General features: G+C 43.3%; 1 protein-coding gene across 2 annotated transcripts in view; it reads right to left on the bottom strand.

Annotated features, from left to right (window-relative positions):
* The window catches only part of cep89 (centrosomal protein 89), a 132,737-nt gene extending 108,503 nt beyond the window's left edge, over positions 1-24,234 (bottom strand). For both annotated transcript variants that reach the window (XM_068049315.1, XM_068049316.1), the window contains exons 1-4: positions 23,976-24,234; positions 16,067-16,173; positions 13,510-13,683; positions 1,743-1,953 (exon numbers count right to left, since the gene is read on the bottom strand). In XM_068049315.1, coding sequence (XP_067905416.1) covers positions 1,743-1,953; positions 13,510-13,683; positions 16,067-16,173; positions 23,976-24,014 — 531 coding nt within the window. In that variant the 5' untranslated portion in view covers positions 24,015-24,234. The remainder of the gene's footprint in view (positions 1-1,742; positions 1,954-13,509; positions 13,684-16,066; positions 16,174-23,975) is intronic.
* Between the last annotated feature and the right edge of the window lie 3,312 nt (positions 24,235-27,546).

The raw sequence follows: 27,546 nt of genomic DNA, 5'->3' as shown, positions 1-27,546 counted from the left end.
CCACGTGCACCACATCCGTTGTATTTTCACCATCTATTATATCTGCTAGCTCCTTGAAGAATTCAATGAAATTTATCAAGCACCATCATCCCTTCCAAAATCTGTGCTGGCTGCTTCTACCCATTTTATCAAGTAAAGACTCTAAAATGTTCTCACTACAGTATAGCCAGGAGGAGGCACTTGTTTTGCTAGTTTTTCTTCAGGTTCACACTGGAAAGGTATTCAAATTCAGGAGCACCAGAAGCTGACAGTGGGCCTAGCCCCTGGCAGCCCTCAGCATATTTTTCAGTTTCCCCATGTTTTTTGTGGCAAGAAGCCTCTGGCTGGTCTGATGAAAGGTCACAGACCCGAAACATTAACTCTGTTTCTCTCTCTACAGATGCTGCCTAACCTACTGAATATTTCCAGCATTTTCTGTTTTTGTTACAGCCTTCAAGACTCCTGGAGGCAGGATAGGATACAGACAACAGTGTTTGAATGAGCTGAAGCTGGCGAGGAGAACATTGCAATTGTCAAATCGTGAGGATTACAAAATGGATTACAGAAAGGTTTCAGCAGTAGGTAACAAATAGGGCAGAAGCAGACAATGTTACAGAGATGGAAGTAGGCGATAGGTTTAGGAATGGACAAGATATGGGGTCAAAAACTCAACTTGCGTATTGAATAGAACAAAATTATGAATAGTATAGATAATGGCTCAGGAGGAGGACAGAATCAGTGGCAAGGATATAGAGTTTGCGTTCAGGGATGAAGACAATGGCCCTGACTTGTTTGGTCAGTTGTGAAGCAGCAGTGCTCGCCGCTGACCTTAAAGAAAACTGCTCACAAAGATCTAGTGATCTTTGTGGTGCAGACATCCCCTTTCCCGACAGCAGTTTAAATCTACCAAGTCAAGGGAATCTCCAAGTGTGCAACAGCAGTGATGTCAGCAAGCAGCCAATCACATTGAAGTATTCTCACAGATAGCAAACTTGGAAATTAAACACGCTGAATCCCTTTACTTCAATTTTGAAGTTTCAGATAGCACAGTAAATGGTGATTGGATTGGATTAAGCCAGATGCTAAAATTAAGATAAACAAACTTTTAAAAAATTAAAATGTGGAATTTTTGATCATAATGGAGAAATTTGACATTCCACAAATATAAAATTAGCTTTTCGGAGCCAGCAAGTGTTTAGCAGTAATTATGATGTCAGTGCGCCATTAAAAGCCCAGTTACACTTCATTTATCAAATGTGTAACTTTTTCAAGGTTTTTTTTTAAACAGGCTAACAGCGCAAGAGTCAAAGTTATCATCAGTTCAATGATTTCCCTTTGATTGCAGTATGGGTGGGATCTCAACCATGTATCATCTGGAGAAGCATAGAATCACTGACAGCAACTTCTGGATTTCTGTGTTCTTCTGCACATGTGTGGACCCCAGAGGCTGCTGTCAGTTTCAGTGAAGTACTGAAGTTAGAGAAGGATGGTGTTGTCCAGTCAAATCTTGTGGTGGATGGCTAAACAGGCCGTGCACCTTGGACTTGAAGGAGTGAAGGTGGAGGCCACCCAAGACTTTACTATGAAACTCTGCAGATTTACAATTCATCTTGATATTTTAGGGTTGCTCCATTTCAAAAGTAAAGGCTGTGGTACAGTAGTCAATTATACATTGAGATTCAAAACCATCCTTATTATGGATAAGATGTTGAGCTTTCAAAATATAGTTCATATCCAACAATATATCAAATGTAAACATTCACCTGTTTCGCCTTGTAAGGAATGGCATATATGGGTTCTTTACTCTGTGCCTCTCCCTCTTTTTCTAGTACATAGTAATGTGGTTCGTCTGCTTTAACGGACAACTGTTCTACATCTAGGTCGTCATCATCTTCTTCTTCGTGATATTCTTCATCAGAATCAGAAGGCAGTGGTAGTTGAGGCCTGCCCCTAACAGTACGTTGCCATTCATTCCTTTTCAAAGAGAACAGAAATCACTGATGAAACCAGTCACAGATTTTCTACAACTGCTTAAAATGTACTTAACACACGTAGAGGGAAAAACATGCAAAATGAATTAGATACCAGAGTTTGATACTCACAAGCATGCATCAGTTTCAAGAGTTTTGAATAAAAAAAGATGCAAAGGAACCCTTCAACCAGTAAGCAAGTCATGCCTTAAACCAGCTTCTCAATCATGCCACATAGTGTTCCAGAGATTCTTTTTATTTCAGCAAATTGCTGAAATAAGAATGCAATAAAGGGAATGTAGTGGCAAGGGAAGGAATACTGTTAATCTAAGGTACTTCCCACCCATGTAACTGAAAAAAAAATGTTCCAGTTCTACCCAACTTACTGCTGAGGTTTCTCTTAACTAAACAATGATTACAAAGAGCATATAATTTTTCCAACAACTCACTAAAGAAACCAAGGAAAGGTGAGGCTTGAAATGTCTGACATTTGACCATGCAATCTAATTAATTTGGGGAAAATTGCATTCTACAGTTTTTCACTAAAAGGGGAATTTATCCCTCACATAGTTGCATTGATTTCCCTCAAATGGAAAACTGCCATTTGAGTCTCCCTTACCAAATATCAGCAAAGGAACTAGTTGGTGCAAGAGAAAAGTAGAAATTGTCTTTCTACATAGAAATAAATGAGAAACACAGAATGGGAGTGAAATACTGCCAGGTTACAATTTCTTTTCATTTTAAAACATTTTTTTAATCCCACTTATGTGCACTAATACATTATGAATAGTCCTATCCCTACCTGGTCACTTATTTGAATCTTTAAATCCAATTTCTAGGTTAAATTCAATAAGCGCATTATTCCAGTAGGTTAATGAAGACACAATGTAGGAAGCGGTGAAGCTGAAGGTTAGACTAGAGGTCTAAGTTGGAAGTTTTTTTTGCTCAATGCACGTAGAGGACAAATGTACAACAAGGCTCATGAAGGAAACAAGAGGCTGCACAAAGAGAGGAAATACCAAGAAATTATCTCCATATGAAAAAAGGTTTTTGATTATACTTAAAAAGGTAATGAAAAATTAATTTCACTAACAGAAGAATTAAAGTGGCAAAAGACCTGAAATGGGCATGATTAGGTGAAACAGGCTTATTGCAGTCTTCTTCGAATAATTTTAACCCAACAATGGAAAACTGACAGGATTGGATCAGGCGCCTGTCTTACACACCGCCTGATTATTGCTTTCCATTAATTTTAATGCAAAGAAAAATTAAGCAGAGTATAAAACCAGTCCGATATTGTCAATGTCCTGTCAGGCAAGTTAGGCTAAAATTATGCACAAATACTTAGGAACGTAGGAGCAGGCTATTCAGCCCATCGCGCCTACCCCACCATTCATCATGATCATGGCTGATCATCCACTTCAATGCCTTTTTCCACACACTATCCCCATATCCCCTTATGTCATTTATATTTAGAAATCTGTCAATCTCTGCTTTAATCATACTCAATGACTGAGCTTCCACAGCACTCTGGGGTAGAGAATTCCAAAGATTCACAACCCTCTGAGTAAACAAATTTCTCCTCATCTCTGTCTTCCCCTTTATTTTGAAATTGTGTCCCCTGGTTCTAGACACCCCAACCAGGGGAAACATCTTAGCCGCATCTACTGTGTCTAACCCTTTAAGTATTTTGTAGGTTTCAATGAGATCACCTCTCATTCTTCAAAACTCCAGAGAATACAGGCCCAGTTTCCCCAATCTCTCTTCAAAGGACAGTCCCGCCATCCCAGGAACAAGTATGGTGAACCTCTGTTGCACTCCCTCTATGGTAATAATATCCTTCCTAAGGTAAGGGGACCAAAACTGCACACAATACTCCAGATGTGGTCTAACCAAGGTTCTATACAATTGAAGCAAGACTTCACTACAAATCCTCTTGCGATAAAGGCCAGCATACCATTAGCCTTCCTAATTGCTTGCTGCACCTGCATGTTAGCTTTCAGTGACTTATTGACAAGGACACCCAGGTCCCTTTGTACATCTACACTTGCTAATTTCTTACCATTTAAGAAATACCCTGCACATCTATTCCTCCTACCAAAGTGGATAACTTCACATTTTTCCACATTATATTCTATCTGCCACATTCTTGACCACTCACTAAGTCTGTCCAAATCCCCTTGAAGCCGCTTTGCATCTTCCTCACAACACACATTCCCACCTAGATTTGTGCCATCGGCGAACTTGGAAATACTACATTTAGTCGCAGTATCCAAATCATTCATATATATTGCAAACAGCTGGGGCCCACCACTAATCCCTGAGGTACCCCACTGGTCACAGCCTGACAATGCAAGAATGACCCATTTACTCCTACTCTCGGCTTTCTGCCTGTTAACTAATCCTTACTCCATGCCAGGAGATTACCTCCGATCCCATGTACTTTAATTTTGCTAACCAATCTCCTGTGGGGGACTTTATCAAAAGCCATCTGAAAATCCAAGTATACCATGTCCACCAACTCCCCTTTATCAATTCTGTTAGTAACATCCTCAAAAAAACTCCAACAGGCTAAATAAACATGATTTCCCATTCATAAATCAGTGTTGACTATGGCCAATCAGATCATTATTAGCCAAGTGTCCATTTTTCACATCCTTTAGAATAGGTTCGAGCATTTTCCCAATGACTGATGTAAGGCTAACAGGTCTGTAATTCCCTGTTTTCTCTCTCCCTCCCTTCTTAAATAGTGGGGTGACATTTGCGGCCTTCCAATCTGCAGGAACTGCTCCAGAATCTATAGAATTTTGTAAGATAATCACCAATGGATCCACTATCTCCAAAGCTACCTCTTTCAACACTCTTGGATGTAGAATATCAGGACTTACCAACCTTCAGCCCCATTAATTTCTCCAATACAACCTTCTTCTTCTTCTTTGGCCTCCTTGTCTCGAGAGACAATGGGTAGGCGCCTGGAGGTGGTCAGTGGTTTGTGGAGCAGCGCCTGGAGTGGCTATAAAGGCCAATATTAGAGTGACAGACTCTTCCACAGGTGCTGCAGAAAAAATTGTTTGTCGGGGCTGTTGCACAGTTGGCTCTCCCCTTGTGCTTGTCTTTTTTCCTGCCAACTGCTAAGTCTCTTCGACTTGCCACACTTTAGCCCCGCCTTTATGGCTGCCCGCCAGCTCTGGCGATCGCTGGCAACTGCCTCCCATGACTTGTGATCAATGTCATAGGACTTCATGTCGTGTTTGCAGACGTCTTTAAAGCGCAGACATGGACGGCCGGTGGGTCTGTTACCAGTGGCGAGCTCGCTGTACAATGTGTCTTTGGGAATCCTGCCATCTTCCATGTGGCTCACATGGCCAAGCCATCTCAAACGCCGCTGACTCAGTAGTGTGTATAAACTGGGGATGTTGGCTGCCTCGAGGACTTCTGTGTTGGAGATATGGTCCTGCCACCTGATGCCAAGGATTCTCCGGAGGCAGCGAAGATGGAATGAATTGAGACATCGCTCTTGGCTGACATACGTTGTCCAGGCCTCGCTGCCATAGAGCAAGGTACTGAGGACACAGGCTTGATACACTCGGACTTTTGTGTTTCGTGTTAGTGCGCCATTTTCCCACACTCTCTTGGTCAGTCTGGACATAGCAGTGGAAGCCTTTCCCATGCGCTTGTTGAATTCTGCATCTAGAGACAGGTTACTGGTGATAGTTAAGCCTAGGTAGGTGAACTCTTGAACCACTTCCAGAGCGTGGTGATGATATTGATGGATGGAGCATTTCTGACGTCCTGTCCCATGATGTCCGTTTTCTTGAGGCTGATGGTTAGGCCAAATTCATTGCAGGCAGCCGCAAACCTGTCAATGAGACTCTGCAGTGTGAGATGTTAAAGCAGCATCGTCAGCAAAGAGGAATTCCCTGATGAAGACTTTCCGTACTTTGGTCTTCGCTCTTAGACGGGCAACCTTGAACAACCTGCCCCCTGATCTTGTGTGGAGGAAAATTCCTTCTTCTGAAGACTTGAACGCATGTGAGAGCAGCAGGGAGAAGAAAATCCCAAACAGTGTGGGTGCGAGAACACAGCCCTGTTTCACGCCACTCAGGATAGGAAAGGGGTCTGATGAGGTGCCGCTATGCTGAATTGTGCCTTTCATATGGTCATGGAATGAGGTGATGATACTTAGCAGCTCTGGTGGACATCCGATCTTTTCTAGTAGTCTGAAGAGACCACGTCTGCTGACGAGGTCAAAGGCTTTGGTGAGATCAATGAAAGCAACGTAGAGGGGCATCTGTTGTTCGCGGCATTTCTCCTGTATCTGACGAAGGGAGAACAGCATGTCAATGGTCGATCTCTCTGCACGAAAGCCACATTGTGCCTCAGGGTAGACGCATTCGGCCAGCTTCTGGAGCCTGTTTAAAGCGACTCGAGCAAAGACTTTCCCCACTATGCTGAGCAGGGAGATTCCACAGTAGTTGTTGCAGTCACTGCGGTCACCTTTGTTTTTTTTTAAAGAGGGTGATGATATTGGCATCGCGCATGTCCTGAGGTACTGCTCCCTCGTCCCAGCACAGGCAAAGCAGTGCATGGAGTGCTGAGAGTATAGCAGGCTTGGCACTCTTGATCATTTCAGGGGTAATACCGTCCTTCCCAGGGGCTTTTCCGCTGGCTAGAGAATCAATGGCATCACTGAGTTCCAATTTTGTTGGCTGTACGTCCAGCTCATCCATGACTGGTAGACGCTGGGCTGCATTGAGGGCGGTCTCAGTGACAACATTCTCCCTGGAGTACATTTCTAGGTAGTGCTCAACCCAGCGGTCCATTTGTTTGCGTTGGTCAGTGATTGTGCCCCCTGATTTAGATTTGAGGGGGGTGATCTTCTTGATGGTTGGCCCAAAAGCTCTCTTAATGCCATCATACATTCCTCTGATGTTTCCGGTCTGAGGCCAGCAAAATATGACTGCATAGGTGTTGCCAGTCATCATTTGCGCAGCGCCTGGCTGTTCTTTGTGCAGTGCTTCTGGCTGCTTTAAGTGCTACGGATGTTAACTCGCTGGGGGCTTTCTTGTAGTTCAACAGTGCAATGTGCTTAGCGGCTATGACAGGTTCCAGCTCTTCAAAATGAGATTGAAACCAGTCTGCATTTCTCTTCACACGTTTGCCATAGGTGGTCAAAGCTGACTCATAGATGGCGTCTCTGATGTGGGCCCACTTGGTCTCAGCATCCCCTGTGGGAGTGTTTTGAAGGGCTTTTACAAGTGAATTTAGAAATTTTTGTAACAGCTGTGGATGAAAAATCCTGCTCGTGTTGATGCGCAGACGGCCCTTCTGCTTGGAGTGATACAGCTTCTTTGGTTTGAGTCTAACCTTGCTGCACACCAGGGAGTGGTCGGTGTCGCAGTCTGCACTGTGGAAGCTGCGTGTGACTTGAACACTGTTTAAGGAGGCTCACCTTGTGACGATGAGGTCCAGCTGGTACCAACAACGTGATCTTGGGTGCCTCCATGAAACCTGGTGACAGGGTTTAGTGTGAAAGAACGAGTTGGTGATGGAGAGATTATGATAGGTACACAACTCAAGCAGTCTCTGTCCATTCTCATTCATCCTTCCAACACCATAGCGCCCAAGGCAGGAGGGCCATGAGTCATGGTCGGCCCCAACCCTGGCATTAAAGTCCTCCAGCAGGAACAGGTGTTCGGTGTTGGGGATGCTACTAATGATATTATGGAGTTCCTCGTAGAACTGGTCTTTAGCTTCAGGTGGGGAGCAGAGTGTTGGAGCATAGATGCCGAGTAGGTGTACTGGACCGGAGGCGGTGAGCAGTCGGATGGACAATGCGTTTCGACCCATTTGAGGGAGGCTCTATCATGCTGAGCAAGGAGTTTCTGATGGCAAAGCCCACTCCATGCTGTCTTGGTTCTTCAGGATCCCTACCCTGCCAGAAGGTGGTGTAGTGTTGCTCGGTTAGAGATCCACTCGCAGGGAGGCGTGTCTCCTGAAGTGCTGCGATGTCTACATCGAGTCTACTGAGTTCGTTGTTAATGATGGCGGTCTTCCGAGAATCGTTGATTTGTGTAAGGTCTTCCGACAGGCCAGGACACACAGTTCTGACATTCCAGCTTGCAAAACGAAGGGCTGGTACCTTCTTTCCTTTTTTCGTGCTGTTTGGTGCGGTGTTGCAGTCCACTTTTCGGGCAATGGCCCTGAGCTCCAAGCACCATTGAAGCAGGTGGACTGTGGCAGGACAGAACCTTATTGACCGGGGGCTTCCCGGTTTGAGGCGGGCGGTTGCTGTCCAGTGAGGTGCGATGACCTCTCCCACCGACAAAGGCAACCCGTGGCACCTAATCTCTACGCCAATTGAGCTGGACTTATAACCCGTAACTGCTGCCTCCGTGTTGTTTCGGTCGCTGTGAGGCAACAATGGAGTGACCTCTCCATGGCGCATGCCTGGGCGAATGTATGGAGGTTGAGAGTTGCCCAAGCGTCAAAACCCCCCTCTCGGCCTTTCTGGTGGGGTCCAAAGGAGTGCAGAGCACAACGTTTGGCACCGGTATGGCTGCAGGAACTGCTGGAAACATGCCAAAGGTGACACATGACCGCCTACGGGGTTCCGCTCCGGATTTTCTGTTAGGGTTTACTCCCTTCTTACTAATACTAATTCCCTTCTTACTTCGCCCTTCAACCTTCTTACTAATACTAATTCCCTTCAACTCATCATTTCCCCTAATCCCTTGGATCTCTAATTCTGGGAGATTTCTTGTATCTTCCTCAGTAAAGACAGACACAAAGTAATCATTTTGCTTCTCTGCTATTTCTCTAATCCCCATTCTGAATTCTCCTGACTCTGCCTGTAATGGACCCACATTTGTCTTAGCCAAACGTTTCCTTTTTAACGTACCTATAGAAGCTTTTACAGTCCGTTTTTATATTTTTTGCTAGCTTACATTCATATTCTATTCTCCCTTTCTTTATCAGTTTCTTGGTCCTCCTTTTCTGTAATCTAAAATCCTCCCAATCCTCAGGTTTACTACTATTTCTGGCAACTTTATAGGCCTTTTCTTTGATCTTGTACAATCCTTAACTTCCTTTGTTATCCACGGTTGACTGCCTTTACTTTTGGGGCTTTTGTGCCTTGAAGGAATGTATAGTTGCTGTAAACTATGTAATATTTCTTTAAAGACTATCCATTGCCTATGTACTGTCATACCTTCTAATGTATTTTCCCAATCCACCTGAGCCAATTTTCCCCTCATACCTTCATAATTTCCTTTGTTCAAATTTAACACCCTGGCTTCAGATTGAACTACTTCACTTTCAAACATACTGTAAAATTCTATCATATTATGGTCATTCATCCCTCAAGGTTTTTTTAACAAGATTGATTCACCCTTTCTCATTACCTAAAACTAGATTAAAATAGCCTGTTCTCTAGTCAGTTCCTCAACATATTGCTCTAGAAAACCATCCCCAACACACTCCAGAAACTCGTCCTCCACAGCATTAGTGCTCATTAGGTTTGCCCAGTCTATGTGCAGATCGAAGTCACCCATGATTACTGTATTACCCATGCTACATGCTTCTTTAATCTCCTGATTAATGCCATGCCCCACACTACCACTACTATTTGGTCGCCTATAAACAACTCCAACCAATGTTTGCTGCCCCTTGCTGTTTCTTAGCTCCACCCAACCAGATTCCACATTTTGTTCTTCCGATCTGAGATCCTCCCTTACTAATGTACTGATCCCATCCCGTATCATCAGCGCAACACCACCTCCTTTTCCTTATTGCGTGTCGTTCCTAAATGTCGAATATCCTTGAATATTCAGTTCCCAGTCTTGGTCACCCTGGAGCACGTTTCCGTTATGGCAATGAGATCACGCCCATTTACTCCTATTTGGGCCTTTAAATCATCTACCTTGTTGCGAATGCTGCTTGCATTCAGATAGAGTGCCCTTAACCTTGTCTTCTTGACATTCTGCATTCTAAGCCTAGTTGATGCTCGCCTTTGTTTCGCCTGCCTTCTAATGTCACTTGCTACTTTTCTACCTCCTGTTACCAGCTTTACTTCCTTCCAATTTGAGCTACCCCTCAGGTTCCCACCCCCCTGACAAGCTAGTTTAAACCCTCCCCAACAGCACAAGCAAATCTCCCTGTGAGGATATTAGTTCCAGTCCTGTTAAGGTGTAGCCTGTCCATCTTGTACAGGTCCCATCTGCCCCAGGACTGGTTCCAATGCCTCAGAAATCTGATGCCCTCCCTCCTACACCAATTCTCCTGCCACATGTTCAATCGAGCAATCCTCCTATTCCTATGCTCACTAGTACGTAGCACAGGGAGTAATCCTGACATTACTGCTTTGGAAGTCCTGCTTCTTAATTTCCTTCCTAGCTCCCTAAATCTGCTTTCAGGACCTTATACCTCTTCCTACATATGTCATTGTTACCAATGTGGACCATGACCTCTGCCTGTTCACTCTCCCCCAGAAGAATGTCCTGCAGCCACTGCTGTATATAGATAACAAGCATTAAAACAAAACAAGGAAGAGATTCAAAGACTCGACTGATCACAATATTTCAAATCATGAGACTAACAGAGGATGACAATGATTGGAGCCTTCAGTATAATATCTTTTCATGGAATCCAAGGAGCTTGGTACGTCCATATCATTAGATTTCAAACAAAGGGACATTTCAGCATTGAAAAAAAAATTCTCAAAACTACAGTTGGTTACATAGGTTTCGACAAATTGAATAGTTCTTGATATAATGTTTAAGATCCACAAAATAAAAGGAATATTTATTTTATAAACATGGCCACCCTTTCATAAACTTTTCCCAAATGACCAATAATGTACAGCATTTCACTGGTATGCTACATATCCACCCAAAAATTACATAAAAATGGAATATGGCCCAGGACACCAGTGAGCTATGAACCCCGTAGGCTTGCACTGCATTCCAGTTCAGCCTTACAAGTACGTAGCTTAAAAAGGTCTTTTATTTCCCCACCACCCAACCCAACCAACAGAGTCAGGAAGATGGCCTTCAGACCGCTGGTTAGGCTACTTAACAACCAAGAACAGCATTTGTGGTGCATGCTCCTTCTATTTGCTGACCAATCACCAGGGATTTGGAACGGAGCAAATTGTTGGAGCTGCGAGCTGACAAGTCCCCGGGTCCTGATGGACTTCACCTTAGGTCCTAAATGAAGTGGCTCAGAAAATAGTTGATGTGTTGATTTAAATTTTCCAAAATTCCCTAGATTCAGGCAAGGTTCCATTAGATTGGAAAACAGCGAATGCAACTCCTTTATTCAAAAAGGGAAGAGATGGAAAGCAGGAAACTACAGGCCAGTTAGCTTAACATCTGTCTTTGGGAAAATGTTAGCTATTATTAAAGACGTTATAGCAGGGCACTTAGAAAAATTCAAGGTAATCAGGCAGAGTCTACATGGTGTTGTGAAAGGGAATTTAACCAATTTATTGGGATCTCTGAAGTAGTAACATGTACTGTGGATACAGGGGAACCGGTGGATGTACTGTACTTGGATTTCCAGATAAAGGTGCTACATCAAAGGTTATTGCGAAAAATAAAAGCTCATGGTGTAGGGGGTAACACATTGGCTTGCTAACAGAAAACAGTTGGCATAAATGGGTCATTTTCTGATTGGCAAGATGCAACAAGTGGTGTGCCACAGGAATCAGTGCTGGGGCCTCAACTTTTTACAATTTATATAAATGACTTGGATGAAGGGACTGAACGTATGGTTGCTAAATTTGCTGATGACACAAAGATAGGTAGGAAAGTAACTTGTGAAGAGGACATAAGGAGGTTGCAAAGGGATTATAGATAGGCTAAGCAAGTGGGCAAAAGATCTGGCAAATGGAGTATAATGCGGGAAAATGTGAAACTGTTCATTTTGGCAGGAACAATAACAAAAGCATATTATCTAAATGGTGAGAGATTTGCAGAGCTCGGAGATGCACAGGGTTCTGGGTGCCCTAATACAAGAATCGCAAAAGATCAGGATGCAGGTACAGCAAGTAATTAGGAAAGCTAAAAGAATGTTATCGTTTATTGCGAGGGGAATTGAACACAAAAGTCGGGAGGTTATGCTTCAGTTATACAGGGCATTGGTGACACCACATCTGGAGTACTGTGTAACGTATTGGCCTCCTTATTTAAGGAAGGACGTAAATGCGTTGGAAGCAGTTCAGAGAAGGTTTACTCGACAAATACCTGGAATGGCCAGATTATCTTACTCGGAAAGGCTGGACAGGCTAGGCTTGTATCTGCTTAAATTCAGAACAGCAAGAGGCGACTTGATTGAAACATTTAAGATCCTGAGGGTCTTGACAGGATGTTTCCCCTTATGGGAGAATCTAGAACTAGGGATCACTATTTAAAAATAAGGGGTCGCCCATTTAAAACAGAGATGAGAAGAATTTTTTTCTCTCCCAGGGTCATGAGTCTTTGGAACTCTCTTCTTCAAAAGGCAGGGGAAGCAGAGTCTTTAAATATTTTTAAGGCAGAGGTAGATAGATTCTTGATAAGCAAGGGGGTGAAAGGTTATGGGGGGGTAGGTAGGAATGTGTTACAATCAGGTCAGCCATGATCCTATTGAATGGCAGAACAGGCTTAAGGGGCTGAGTGGCCTACTCCTGCTCCTAATTCATATGTTTGCACCTAAAGCATCAGCACACCCCTTACAATGCCTTTGGTGCAAGAGAGGACTAGAGCATGGCCAGGGCCTCAAACCATCAGAGTTCTTGGATTCCTGGCCACTCAGCAAAAGGAGGAGCAGTGCCTGGTCAAACCATCTAGGAATCCAGGTCAGAATCATGGCCTGGACCCTGAAAAAAGATTTTAACTTCTTTTTCTAAACAATGTTTGCATGCAGCACAATGGGGCCAGTGACAGCAGCTATCAGATGTCTCCAAGGAGGGATGCAGCATGGCTTACCCATCCCAGTACACCACTCTTCCACCAGACTTTATAATCTCCTCGGCAGGCAGACACTTGAAGTAAAGCAAGTAACTCCCTCTGACCACAAGAACTTAGTGAGAATTACCAAAGGAGGCATGAATATGTATTACAACAAAAACAAGAAATGCTGGAATCACTCAGCAGGTCTGGCAGCATCTGTGGAAAGAGAAGCATGAATATGTATTGTTTGACACTTTGCAAGGTTGCACCAGTTTTGGAACAAAGAGCTTCCAAGTATCTAGCAATTGATAAAACAGGAAAACACAGTTAAATTTAGAGTGTATTTGTGCACATTACAGTAAGAACTAACAACCATTGTGAGCCACGCCACAAAAGAGAAGATTTGTACTTCCATACATGAGAGTGGATTAGGATGGGAATCAATTTTAATCTGAAAAGACAGACAGGATAAAGAAATAAGGGAAAATTTGAGTCAGTAATTAATGATGCCCAAACAAATTTGTTTTCTCACTTCTCTTTAAAAAAAGTTAATTAAAAAAAGAACAGGCATTTACAACTGTAATGAACAGACCATTCAATTAAGACGCTATGAATTAGCCGTACAATACCTTAATCCTAAATCAGCCACACTGGCATAAGGTTCAAGAAAGCTTCTTTGTTCTGAACATGTGCCATCACTTTCAGAATAGGACCTTTGACGAGGCTGTGCCATATGAGGTTGAGGAATGGCAACTGTACGACCAGTCAAGCATGAAGTTAAAATCACTGCTGCCAACGCTGACCTGAAATAGTAAAATGAACTCAATTTACAACAGAAACAAAACATGCTGAACAGTGCAATATTCTTCAGGAGAGAATAGTTTTAAGATACGATGACACTGAACAAAAAATTACCAAAATTTAGTTTTTTGCACTCTATAAGCGCATATGTTTTACAAACTGAAATCTTGCACACGTATTTTATTCTCAAATTTCCATTATTCAAAGTCTTTCCAACTATGCAACATACCAGATGATAATGACAATCACAATTCTTTGACAATGCCCCCCGCCACCTCTTTCTTCGAAACATCCTCCAACAGCTAGATCTTTTATTTTCTTCGTGAGAATCAAATATGGAACATTCAAATAGAGATTCAGAATTCACTGAAATTCAACTGCCATTTATCTATCCCTACTAGAATTTCCATCTCCTTTACAGACCTCACACGTTACATTTATTGGACGAATACAAAGTTAAACTACACAGGAATTGATATTTTTCCAACGCTGCCCAACAATATACAACAGCAGGTAACAACTAAGATATGCATATTATAAATGCTCCACAAAAAAAGTGGCAAAACTAGACAGAATCACAGAATGGTTGCAGCACAGAAGGCGGCCATTCGGCCCTTTGCATCCATGCCGGCTCTCTGTAAGGGCAATTCACCTAGTCCCACTCCCCCACCCTTTCCACATAGCCTTGCATTTTTTCTCTCTTCAGATAATTGTCCAATTCTCTTTTGAAAGCCAGAATTGAATCTCAGGCAATGCAGTCCAGACCATAACCACTCACTGCATAGAAAAAAAGGTTTTCCTCATGTCACCGTTGCTTCTTTTGCCAATCACCTTAAATCAATGCCCTCTGGTTCTCGAACCTTCTGCCAACGGAACAATTTTTCCTCCTCTATTCTGTCCAGACCGCTCAGGATTTTGACACCTCTATCAAATCTCCTGTTAACCTTCTTTTCTCCAAGGAGAGCAGCCCCAGCTTCTCCAACCTGAAGTAACTGAAGTTCCGCATCCCTGGAACCATTCTCAGGAATCTTTTCTGCACCCTCTCTAATGCCTTTACATCATTCCTAAATTGTAGTGCCCAGAATTGGAAACACTACTCCAGTTGAGGCCAAACAGTGTTTTATACAGGTTTATCATAACTTCCTTGCTTTTGTATTTTATGTGCCTACTTATAAAGCCCACGATCCCATATGCTTTATTAACCACTTTCTCAACCTGCCCTGCCTCATTCAATGATTTGTGCACATATACCCCAGGTCCCTCTGCTCCGGCACCCCCTTTAGAATTGTACCCTTTATTTTATATTGCCTCTCCGCGTTCTTCCTACCAAAATGAATCACTTCACACTTCTCTGCATTAAATTTTATCTGCCATTCGTATGCCTATTCAATCAGCCTGCCTATGTCCTCCTCCTGAAGTTTATCACTATCCTTCTCACAGTTCACAATACTTACAAGTTTTGTGTCACCTGCAGATTGTGAAATTGTGCCTTGTACACCCAAGTCTAGGTCATTAATATATTTCATGAAAAGCAGTGGTCCTAACTCTGACCCCTGGGGAACTCCACTATATACCTTCCTCCAGTCCGAAAACAACTGTTCACCACAACTCTGTCTCCAGTCACTCAGCCAATTTCGTATCTATGCCACTACTGTCCTTTTTATTCCATGGACTCTAACTTTGCCGATGCCGGTTATGTGGCACTTTATCAAATGCCTTTTGGAAGTCCATGTACACATCAACCTCATTACCCTCATTAAAAACGCAAGCAAGTTAAACACGATTTGCACTTTACAAATCAGTGCTGATTTTCCTTAATTAATCCACATTTGTCCAAGTAACTGTTAACGTTGTCCCAAATTATCGTTTATAAAAAGCTTTCCCACCACCAAGGTTAAATTGACTTGGCCTGTAGTTTCTGGACTCTTCCTTACACCCTTTTCTGAACATTTGCTATTCTCCAGTCCTCTGGCACCACCTTTGTATCTAAGGAGGATTCCTCCACAATTTCCACCCTTACTTCCCTCAGTATGGGTGGATGCATCACATCTGGTCCTGGTGAATCCTCACTGACTTAATGAATTAATAATCTTTTTCTTCATATAATCTAAGCAACATGCATCAATTTCAAGCAAAATGTCATTTCAGATAAATTAACAAATGTATATATTCACGAGGATAGCAAACCAAGTATGGTGTAACTAATGCAAGCCAGTAATATTACCAGACAAGGTCAAAATGCATCTAAAAATATGTTGTTTTGAAAGTGATCAAATAATTAACTTAAACCTTAGATGAAACTACTATATGAACCAAGTCTATTGAATTAATGTTCTAGGACAATGAGCATGCAAAAATACAAATATAACTGAGTATACAGTGTACCTTGGTCTTTCTGGAGAAGGGACCGGGCTACGAGGAGGTGGGGTGCGAGGAACAGCGGCTCTGGGAGCTATAGTGGCAGCAGGAACCAAGCCATGAGCTATGTGTTTCTAGACAAATGGTCAAAAAATTTGGTTAGTAAAAACAAAAATAATACAGGCAAAATATTCAAAATTAACAAAGTTAAGGTTACAGTACTGGATCAGTATCTGAAAAAATTTCTTCTTTAACCGAAATGTTCAAATGGATTTCAGTTTTGCAAAATCAGTTCAAATGTGTCCCATTATGTAAAACTGCAATTTTTAGATTCAGCCTCCAGTGAAATTGGCATCAACTGCTCTATTATCCAATATCATTGCCTGTCATCAGTACCATGTAAATCTGAAATACTAAAATGTTAAAGTTATAAGCTAAGATTTTCTGCTGCAGTTGTAAAATTCAAATACTTAAACCTTAAATACAATGCTATCAAGCAGCACTTACTCAGCAATAATCTGCTCATTGACGCTCAGTTTGGGTTCCGCCAGGACCACTCAGCTCCTGACCTCATTACAGTCCTGGACCAAACATGGACATTAGCCACACAGCTGCAGGGACCCGGGTTCGATTCTGGGTACTGTCTGTGCGGAGTTTGCAAGATCTCCCTGTGACCGCGTGGGTTTTCGCTGGGTGCTCCGGTTTCCTCCCACCGCCAAAGACTTGCAGGTGATAGGTAAATTGGCTGTTGTAAATTGCCCCTAGTGTAGGTAGGTGGTAGGGAATATAGGATTACTGTCGGGTTAGTATAAAAATGGGTGGTTGTTGGTCGGCACAGACTCGGTGGGCCGAAGAGCCTGTTTCAGTGCTGTATCTCTAAATAAATAAATAAAAAAGAGCTGAACTCACAAGGTGAGGTGAGAGGGACTGCCCTTGACATCAAGGAGCCCGAGCAAAACTGGAGGCAATGGGAATCAGGGGGAAGACTCGCCACTGGTTGCAGTCATACCTAGCACAAAGTAAGATGCTTGTGGTTGTTGCAAGACAATCATCTCAGTCTCAGAACATCACTACAGGAGTACCTCAGGGTAGTGTCCTACGCCCAACTATCTTCAGTTGCTTCAACAATGACCTTCCCTCCAACATAAGGTCAAAAGTGGGAATGTTCGCTAATGATTGCACAATGTTCAGCACCATTCGCGACTCCTCAGATACTGAAGCAGCGCACTTCAACATGCAGCAAGACCTGGACAACATCCAGGCTTGGACTGATAAGTGGCAAGTTACATCCATGCCACACAAGTGCCAGGCAATGACCATCTCCAACAAGAGAGAATCCAACCATCTCCCCTTGATATTCAATCGCATTACCATCGCTGAATCCCCCACCTTCAACATTCTGGGGGTTACCATTGACCAGAAGCTGAAATGAACCAGCCATATAAATACTGTGACTACAATAGCAGGTCAAAAGGCTGGAAGTTCTGCAGAAAGTAACATCTCCTGACTCCCCAAAACCTGTCCACACAACTACAAGCACAAGTCAGGAGTAGGATGGAATACTCTCCACTTGTCTGAATGAGTGCAGCTTCAACAACATTCGGGAAGCTCAACACCATCCAGAACATAGCAGTCCACTTGATTGGCACCCCACCCACCACCTTCAACATTCACTCCCTTTACCACCGACACATAGCGGCAGCAGTACCATCTACAAGATGCAATGCAGCAACTCACCAAGGCTCCTTTAAGAGCACCTTTCAAACCAGTGACCTCTACCACCTAGAAGGACAAGGACAGCAGATGCATGGGAACACCACCACCAAAAGTTCCCCTCCAAACTACACACCATCCTGACTTGGAACTATATCGTCGTTCCTTCACGGTCACTGGGTCAAAATCCTGGAACTTCCTTCCCAACAGCGCTATGGGTGTACCTACACCACATGGTCTGTAGCTGTTCTAGAAGGCAGCTCATCAAGGCAAATAGGGATGGGCAGTAAATGCTGGCCTAGCCAGCAAAGCTCACAGCTCGTGAAAGAATTTTTAAAAAAGATACAATCTCAGCATGATTGCCTCAAACTCGGACTCCACTGATTTGGCAACATAGCTTAGCATTCTGTCTGCTTTTCTGCAATGTCTAGAATTAGTCAGTCAGTCTTAAATCTACTATAACTCCCTCATATTTCAGCCTCTTCCCCAGTTAATGAAACAATATCTCTCTAATTTTTCTTTCAATGTACAAAACATTGTTGCACTTATCTGTATTGAATTTCATCTCTCACAGTTCCACCCACTTTCAAATATTATCTAGGTCTTCTAATTCATTAGCTGCTGTACCAGACTCTACTGTCCCCTCCTCCCTGAAGGCCCAAAGAACTACTTCACTGTTTGTCCTAAATTTGCCCACCACAAAGTTAAACCTGTGCCTTCTTAATCTACAACACTGAAGTATTTGAAAGTGCCATTCTGGGTCCCCTCCACAATTTCTCTTTTTGAGAAAAAAAGGGAACTAGGAAAACTGGCCATTCTAAAATTTGGTACAGATACCCTGTAAACAAAAAAGATTAATTCTAGAATTCTGCAAAAATACAACTTAAAACATGCATAAATCCTGGTATTATCAGCAAGCAATGAAGATGGACCCTTCTCAGCTCAGAACAAGATCTCTCAACTGTTACAGTACAGGTGATCGTAGTAATGTTTAAAAAGGTCTTTCAAAGAAAACAAAAGAAAGGATCTGGAGGCAAATGGATTCACAATCTTAGCTCGTGCTTAATTCGTGACCAAGACACTAAGTGTAGAACCAGATTTACAGCAAACTAACTGACATCCTGCAATAATGGTGTCTGACAACTTTGAATTAATCCTCTTAATTTATCAAAGATAAATCTCAAATGCACTTTGTTATAATCCCCATGGAGATCAACAAACCAAAAGACCAAATTTACCAATCACCCCAAAGAAAAACAGATGGACGAGATTTCACTTTTATAACTTTTCCTCTATCATACCAAAATCAGCATAAATTAAACATGAAATAACACACAAATCACAGTAAACATATGTAATTTACAGATTACAAAATTAATTATCAGATACAACAAAGACAAATCTCTCAGATTTACTGGGCAGTTAACTCAGTGTATATGGTACCAGTTACAGCCACAAAATCCTTCAGAACTCTGAACTTTTTCCTCCAGATCCCATTTTCCAAGATGCAGTCGCTGATTATTATCCGAACGCCACAGGTACGGTCTCCACCAAAACTGCACACCACTCCAGAACTTCTTTGTTTCTGCTCACGACAGCCTTGATGGCATAGCTGTACCATTATTACCTTAAGTAACTGAAAACAACTGCAATAACATATTTGCTGGTGGCCAATTCCCAGATTCAGCTTTCTCTCTCTGCAGTTTGTCTGTCCAACAGCCTGCAGCCTGCTTCAACTCTGCAATCTTCTAATTTGAGCTTTGATAGCTCTAGTTACATGTCTCTGGTCATATGATTGTCTTATCTGGTTCCAACCAGTTCTGGCTCCCCAGAACCTTGAAGTTTTTAGTTTCACTTTTAAGTTAGGGACTGTCTCAAAACAAACTTTGAACCCAGAGTCAGTGCACCTAACAGAATTCAACAAATAATCTGTTCAGGCAACAGTCTGCACACACCCCTCCACTGTTCTCGCAAACCACAGAATCCATCACAATTGGCTTAGCTGAATTTAAGGTATAAAAGCCATGTTTTTCCCCCACCCTATCCTAGACAGGAGAAAAACGCCAAGAAGATTCTTTAAAAAAGTGTTTGGAAAATGTCTAGAAAGAACTTTCAAAGCAGATCTGCAAAAGGTTAAGCGTTTAATCAAACATAAAGCTTGTAAATTATATCACAATTAATGTTTAAGAGCTTGTGTCTCTAGACCAAGTAAGAAGCTAGGCATCCCAGAGGAAAGCAATGTTACAGCAGCCAGGCTACTAAAAGAAAGAGTTCATATATATTACGTTCCTATCTCAGAATAATAGTTGAATGCTGATCTAAGTCAGCAACATGTTGAATACAAAGTGTACAACTGCAAACTCGGACATCTTCAATTCTGTCAATAAGCAAAATCTCAGTTGAGGCTGAGATATTCTGACACATGTAAAGACGAAATATTTACTGCAAATCTCAATGCTGCAACTATGATTATAACAGATGCTGTTAAACAAAATAGTGTTAGTCGATACAAAAGCATCCAATTTCATCCATGAAGGTTGACATGTAGTGTTATACTGCATTGACATCATAATTGGTTTGTAGAATTGTTAATACAATTTGGATTGGGTATGTAACATGATGCAAAAGTGAGTCTGTTTAGCATTTTATAAATCTTAAACATGAATGGTAAATGTAAAACCTAATTCCCTCGTGAAAGTGTATGAAAGGGAAAAAGCATTACCAAACACCCTTGATTAACATCCTATATATATATTTTAGGGATTTGCCATTCATTAATCATGCACTTACCTAGTGGTTCCTCATAATTTATCCCTCCAACCCCTAATACAGGGGTTTCGGCAAGGGCAGAGAGAAAACTTTCATTTCCCAAGCAATCATTATGCACAGAGAAAAATTTCAGCGTTTATAGTGTGGTGGCAAGCAGGGATGAAAGGTGCAGGGAGTAAGGAGACAAAAGCATGTTCAAAGCTGAGGGCTTTAAGAAGGTTTTTGAAAGCAAGGAGAGAAGTGGTGAGATAGCAATGCTGAGGTTGAAAACAGCTGAAGATAAAGCCACCACTGATGGAGCGGGGAAGAAGAACTGGGCTGGTGTTGGAAGACTGGAGAAATAAACAGAGAAAGAGAGGCACGAAAGCACAAAGAATAATTTTTTAAAAACAAGATAACAGTAACACAACACAAGAGAGTAACAGAGTGAGAAAGAGGAAAAGGGAGACAGTGAGAGTAATGGACACAGTAGGAGAATAAAATTGAGAAAAGCTAACAGCGAAAGAAAGAAAAAATAGTAAATAAAAAAACAAATGTGGGGAGACCACAGATCATCTTTTCTAGAGCCGCCAGGGATCTTGACAGTACTATGTATCTGGCACCAATAAAATAGGCCCACATGCTGCATTGATTGACAAGCAGCATTAACAAAGCCAGTCTGACTTGAATCTCAAATTCCCAATGGCTGCAATGTTGGATAAACAGTCATCAGCTGGCTCTCAAGCTCAGCTTTCCTCTCTTTGACCATCTAATATTTAATGCAAACCCATTTTACTTTGTAGATCCACGACTGCCCGCATTGTGAATGTTGTACCCATCATCCCCATAGTCACTATTTCAATGCTGAGTTTGAACCTCTAAACCTAGCTTCCAAACTCACAACCTCAACCACCTAGAAGGACAAGGGCAGCAGATGCATGGGAACACCACCACCTGCAAGTTCCCCTCCAAGCCACACACCATCCTGATTTGGAACTATATCGCTGTTCCTTCCCTGTCGCTGGGTCAAAATCCTGAAATGCCTTCCTAACAGCACTCTGGGTGTACCTACCCCACATGGACTGCAGTGGTTTAAGGCAGCGGCTCACCACCACCTTCCCAAGGACAATTAGGGATGGGCAATAAATGCTGGCCTAGCCAGCGATGCCCATGTCCCACGAATGAACAAAAGAAAACGTTGTCCCAACTTTTAAAACCCCAACTCTCCAGTACCGCCCTCGTCCAATTCTTGGTGACTAGTTCATGAATCTAGAAACATCTTAAATTGGAACACTTCAAAGACTTCAAACTGTACAACCACACACTCTAAATAACTCAACAACAACTGGTACGAATATAGCACTAATAACACCATGAAGCGTTCCAAAACGCTTCACAGTAAAGGCCTGCTCGGGTTTGCAAATGAGACCCAACCTGAGCCTGACAGAACCCCATCCGACCCCGAGCCCGACCCGACCAGAGTCCTTCCATTTTTTCCTGGGCCCACCCGATCATCAGTTAACCTACCTTCCGTTTTTCCACTTTGTTCCTTACCTGCACAAGCTTAAAATAACTATAGCAAAACCACCTTTAAAAGTCCAAAAAGTAAATTAACATTCAACTCACTTACCTGAGGTGGTGATAGAGTGCATCTGATCCGGCCCGACCTGACTTGAGCCTGAATGCCGGACCTGGAAGTGCGACCCAACCCGAACCCAACACACGTCGTCGGGTCCCGTCGGGTTCGGGTCAGGTAGCAGGCCTTTACTTCACAGGAGTATTATAAAGCAAAATATGACACTGATCTGCAGAAGTTTATATTGCAGCAAATTATCAAAGCTTTGTCAAAGAGATAGGTTTTAAGGAGTATCTTAAAGGAGGAAAGAGACGTAGAGAGACAGAGGTTTAGGGAGAGAATTCCACCGCTTAGAGCCCTGGCAGCTGAAAGCACTACCACCAAAGGAGGAGCAAATAAAATTAGAGATGCTCAAGAGACCAGAATTCAAGGAGCACGGATATCTGAGGATGATGCTGCTGGAGGAGATAAGGAGGGGCAAGGCTATGGAGAGATTTGAAAACAAGGATGAGAATTTTAAAATAGAGGTGTTGTTTAACTGGAAGCCAATGTGGGCCACCGAGCAGAAGTGCGATGGGTGAACAGGACTTGGTGAGAGGTAGAACTTGGGCCTCAGAGTTTTGCTCCTCAAATTTATGGAGGATAGAACGTGGGAGGCTGGCTAGGGCTGCACTGGAATAGTCGCCTGTAGATAACAAAGGGTTGCCACAGCAGATGAGCTGAGACTGGGCAGAGTCAGGCAATGTTACAGAAGTAGAAACAGGCAGTCTTAGGAATAACACAGATATGCGGTCAGAAGCTCATCTTGGGGTCAAATAGGACACTGTGCAAACGAGTGTGTTCAGCGTTAATTCGAGAAAATTTCTGCTCATCCAGTACTGGACGTCAGAAAAGCAATCTGACAATTCAGAGACAGCATGGGCATCAATAGCGATGGCGGCAAAGTGGAGCTTGGTACCTTCAGTGTACATGTGGAAACACACTGTTTTCAGATGATGTCACTGAGTGGCAGCACATAGACAAGAAACAGGAGAGGGGCCAAGGATAGATATTTGGGCGACCTCAGAGGTAACAGTGCAGGAGCAAGAGGAGAAGCCAATACAAGTGATACTCTGGCTACGATTAGAGTGTAACAAGGGGAGTGCAGCCCCATCCAGCTGGACAATGTTGGAGAGGCACTGGAGGAGGATGGTGTGGTCAATGGTGTCAAAGGCTGCAAACAGGTTGAGAAAGACGAAGAGGGAAAGTTTACCTTTGTCTGTCAAATAAGATGTCATTAGTGACATCTTAGTCATTAGTGAATTCGATAAGAGCCGCTTCAGTACGGTGGCAGGGATGGAAACCTGATTGGAGGGATTCAAATGTGAAGTTCTGGGAAAGACAGGCATCAATTTGGAAGGCGACAAGATATTCAAGGACGTTGGAGAGGAAAGGGGGGTTGGAGATGGGGTGGTAGTTTGCAAAGACAGAGGGGTCAAGGGTTGGTTTTTGAGAAGGGAATAATGACAGCAGATTTGAAGTATTTCTCAGCATCAAACTCTTACTTTGACCAAACTCCAGCTATCCACTTTAGAGCCAACTAGTTCTCTTGCTGTATCACTCAGTTGAACTTTCATTGCTCCAAAACAATTTCAATCGTGCAATACGAATTATGCATCAAATTCCTATAACGCAGTATATTTTTTCACAAATTCACTTTGATAGATTGTTGCCTCTAATTTCCTGATCTTGTTATAAAGATTCCAATACGAGAAGCAACTATTATTGAACAAAAAGCTACAGCATCACTTTACAAAGTGACTATGCTTAGGTTAGAAACAGTTATTAACTGCATCGCTGTCATGAGACGTATCCATTACTTTTGAGATAATTAAGGAGAAGAAATACGATTCCACTTACAAACGGCATTTTATCCTTTCTTCGAAACCTGAATGTCATTTTGACTTGGAGTTGAAAACCCTGCTACTCTGTCCTAACCCGCTAGTATAACATCTCCTGCGAAATAATCAGAAATAAAAGGCCACACGAAAACGTCGCACCAAAACTTCCCAAGGACACTTGGTGTCTGCGTCTATCTTTGAATAAAACCTCATTCCATTGGTTCAGGGGCGCCAACCCATCCAATCACAGCCGGCATTGTTTATCTTAGCAACAAAGGCCATTCTAAATCTAGGCCCTCCTCTATGAATGGAGGAGGAGACATCCCGCCCACTCGTCCCGCTGATTGGCTCATATTGGGGCGGCCGTGCACCGGTTCCGGAACTAAGGGGTAGATTTGATTGGTTTTCTCTCCTATCGCTCATCTCCCAATTTTGTTTAAAAGCAAAATACTGCGGATGCTGGAAATCTGAAACAAAAACAAGAAATGCTGGAATCACTCAGGAGGTCTGGCAGCATCTGTGGAAAGAGCAGCAGAGTTAACGTTTCGGGTCAGTGACCCTTCTTCGGAACTAGTTAACTCTGCTTCTCTTTCCACAGATGCTGCCAGACCTGCTGAGTGATTCCAGCATTTCTTGTTTTTGTCCCAATTTGTTTGTCTGGCTCTCCGCTGCGGGGAGCTAGCACATTGAGTTTGGGCTTGTGATTGTTAACTTATTTATAGGGTGACCACTGGCTTTCACGGATTGTGTACTTTGATAGTTAGATAAGGTCTTAGCAAATGGTTTCAGAGAATCATAAAATGTTTACAGCAAAGAAGGAGGCCATTCAGCCCATCATGTCCATGCTGATTCTCTGCAAGAGAAATGTACCTCATCCCATTCCCCCTCCTTTGCCCCAGAGCCCTGCAAATTTTTTCTGTTCAGATAATTATGATATAAAAGGGAATTCCAAAGTCTTCTACAGGCATCTCTTTGGACTCCTTGTCTCGAGAGACAATGGGTAAGCGCCTGCAGGTGGTCAGTGGTTTGTGGAGCAGCGCCTGGAGTGGCTATAAAGGCCAATATTAGAGTGACAGACTCTTGCACAGGTGCTGCAGAAAAAATTGGTTGTCGGGGCTGTTACACAGTTGGCTCTCCCCTTGCGCTTCTGTCTTTTTTCCTGCCAACTGCTAAGTCTCTTCGATTCGCCACACTTTAGCCCCGCCTTTATGGTTGCCCGCCAGCAACTGACTCCCACGACTTGTGATCAATGTCACAGGACTTCATGTCGCGTTTGCAGACGTCTTTAAAGCAGAGACATGGACGGACGGCCGGCGGGTCTGTTACCAGTGGCGAGCTCGCTGTACAATGTGTCTTTGGGGATCCTGCCATCTTCCATGCGGCTCACATGGCCAAGCCATCTCAAGCGCCACTGACTCAGTAGTGTGCATAAGCTGGGGATGTTGGCCGCCTCGAGGACTTCTGTGTTGGAGATACGGTCCTGCCACCTGATGCCAAGTATTCTCCGGAGGCAGCGAAGATGGAATGTGTTGAGACGTCGCTCTAGGCTGACACACGTTGTCCAGGCCTCGCTGCCATAGAGCAAGGTACTGAGGACACAAGCTTGATACACTCGGACTATAGGCATATAAAGAGTAAAAGGCTGGTAAAAGGGAGAGTGGGGCCAATTAGGGTCCAGAATGTGGATTTATGCATGGAGGCAGTTGGCATAGCTGAGTTATTAAATGAATACTTTGCATCTGTCTTTACCAAGGGCAGCACAGGGCGGCACAGTGGTTAGCACCGCAGCCTCACAGCTCCAGGGACCCGGGTTCGATTCCGGGTACTGCCTGTGTGGAGTTTGCAAGTTCTCCCTGTGTCTGCGTGGATTTTCTCCGGGTGCTCCGGTTTCCTCCCACAAGCCAAAAGACTTGCAGGTTGATAGGTAAATTGGCCATTATAAATTGTCACTAGTATAGGTAGGTGGTAGGGAAATATAGGGACAGGTGGGGATGTTTGGTAGGAATATGGGATTAGTGTAGGATTAGTATAAATGGGTGGTTGATGTTCGGCACAGACTCGGTGGGCCGAAGGGCCTGTTTCAGTGCTGTATCTCTAATCTAATCTAATCTAAGAAGATGCAACCCAGGTCACGGTGAAAGAGAAGGTAATTAATACACTAGAAGGATTTAAAATTGATAAGGAGGTATTAGATAGGCTGTCTGTACTTAAAGTTGATAAGGCACCAGGACTGGATGAGATGCATCCAAGGATACTGAGGGAAGTAAGAGTGGAAATTGTGGAGACACTGGCCATAATTTCCCAGTCGTCCTTAGGGGTGGTGCCAGAGGACTGGAAAATTGCAAATGTTACACTTTTGTTCAAAAAAGTGTGCATAGATAAGCCCACTAACTACAGGCCAGTCAGTTTAACTTTGATCATAAAGTCATAGAGTCATTTATGGCACAGAAGGCAGCCATACGGCCCATCGAGTCAACTCTTCACGGAGCTACATAGTTAGTTCCACTCCCCGGCTCGATCCCTGCAGCCCTGCTTTCTCTCAGGTGGCCATCCATCTTCTTCCTGAAGTGATTGATCCTCTCTGCTTCCACCATCCTTGTGGGCAGCGAGTTCCAGGTCATTATCAGCCACTGCCTAAAAAAGTGCTTCCTCATATTCCCCCTGCATCTTTTACTTGTACGATAGTTCACTGCTTCAACTCATTGTGAACTTCTTTTCACCGATGACCGTGCTCTCCTGGCCCACAGTCAGTCAGACCTGCAACACATAACAACACATTTTTCCAAGGCAGCACAACTCTTCAGACTACAAATCAGTTTAAAGAAAACTGAAGTCCTGCATCAGCCTGCACCACAAGAAGAATATAGAGAGTCATACAGCACTGAAACAGGCCTTCCGGCCCACCGAGTCTGTGCCGACCAACAACCACCCATTTATACTAATCCTACATTAATCCCATATACCCTACCACATCCCCACCATTCTCCTACCTACACTAGGGGCAATTTACAATGGCCAATTTACCTGTCAATCTGCAAGTCTTTGACTGTGGGAGGAAACTGGAGCACCCAGTGGAAACCCACACAGTCACAGGGAGAACTTGCAAACTCCACACAGGCAGTACCCAGAACTGGACCTTGGTTGCTGGAGCTGTGAGGCTGTGGTGCTAACCGCTGCGCCACTGTATAGACCACCAAGCATTATCATCGAGGGAACCAGGCTAAATGCCATCAAGCAATTTACTTATTTGGGGAGCATCATCTCATTTGATGCCACCATAGACAAGGAAGTGGACAATAGACTCTCAAAAGGAAACAGTACATTTGGCAGGCTTACAAACATGTGTGGAGCAACCACATCCTCAGAGCACACACCAAAGTCAAAGTATACAAAGCCCTAGTCCTCACTACCCTTCTGTATGGCGCCGAGTCATGGGTCCTACACCGCCGTCATGTACACCTTCTAGAGCGTTTCCATCAGCGCTGCCTTCGCAGCATCCTCAAGATCCGCTGGCAGGACCACATCACAAACTTTGAAGTCCTGGAAACAACAAACATCACCAGCATTGAGGCCATCATTCTGCAAAGTCA

The sequence above is a fragment of the Heterodontus francisci genome, chromosome 17, assembly GCF_036365525.1.
Source record: "Heterodontus francisci isolate sHetFra1 chromosome 17, sHetFra1.hap1, whole genome shotgun sequence".
In the NCBI taxonomy this organism is placed as follows: domain Eukaryota; kingdom Metazoa; phylum Chordata; class Chondrichthyes; order Heterodontiformes; family Heterodontidae; genus Heterodontus; species Heterodontus francisci.
The sequence above is the reverse complement of the archived record's forward strand: the minus strand, read 5'-3'. Positions and strand labels throughout refer to the sequence as shown.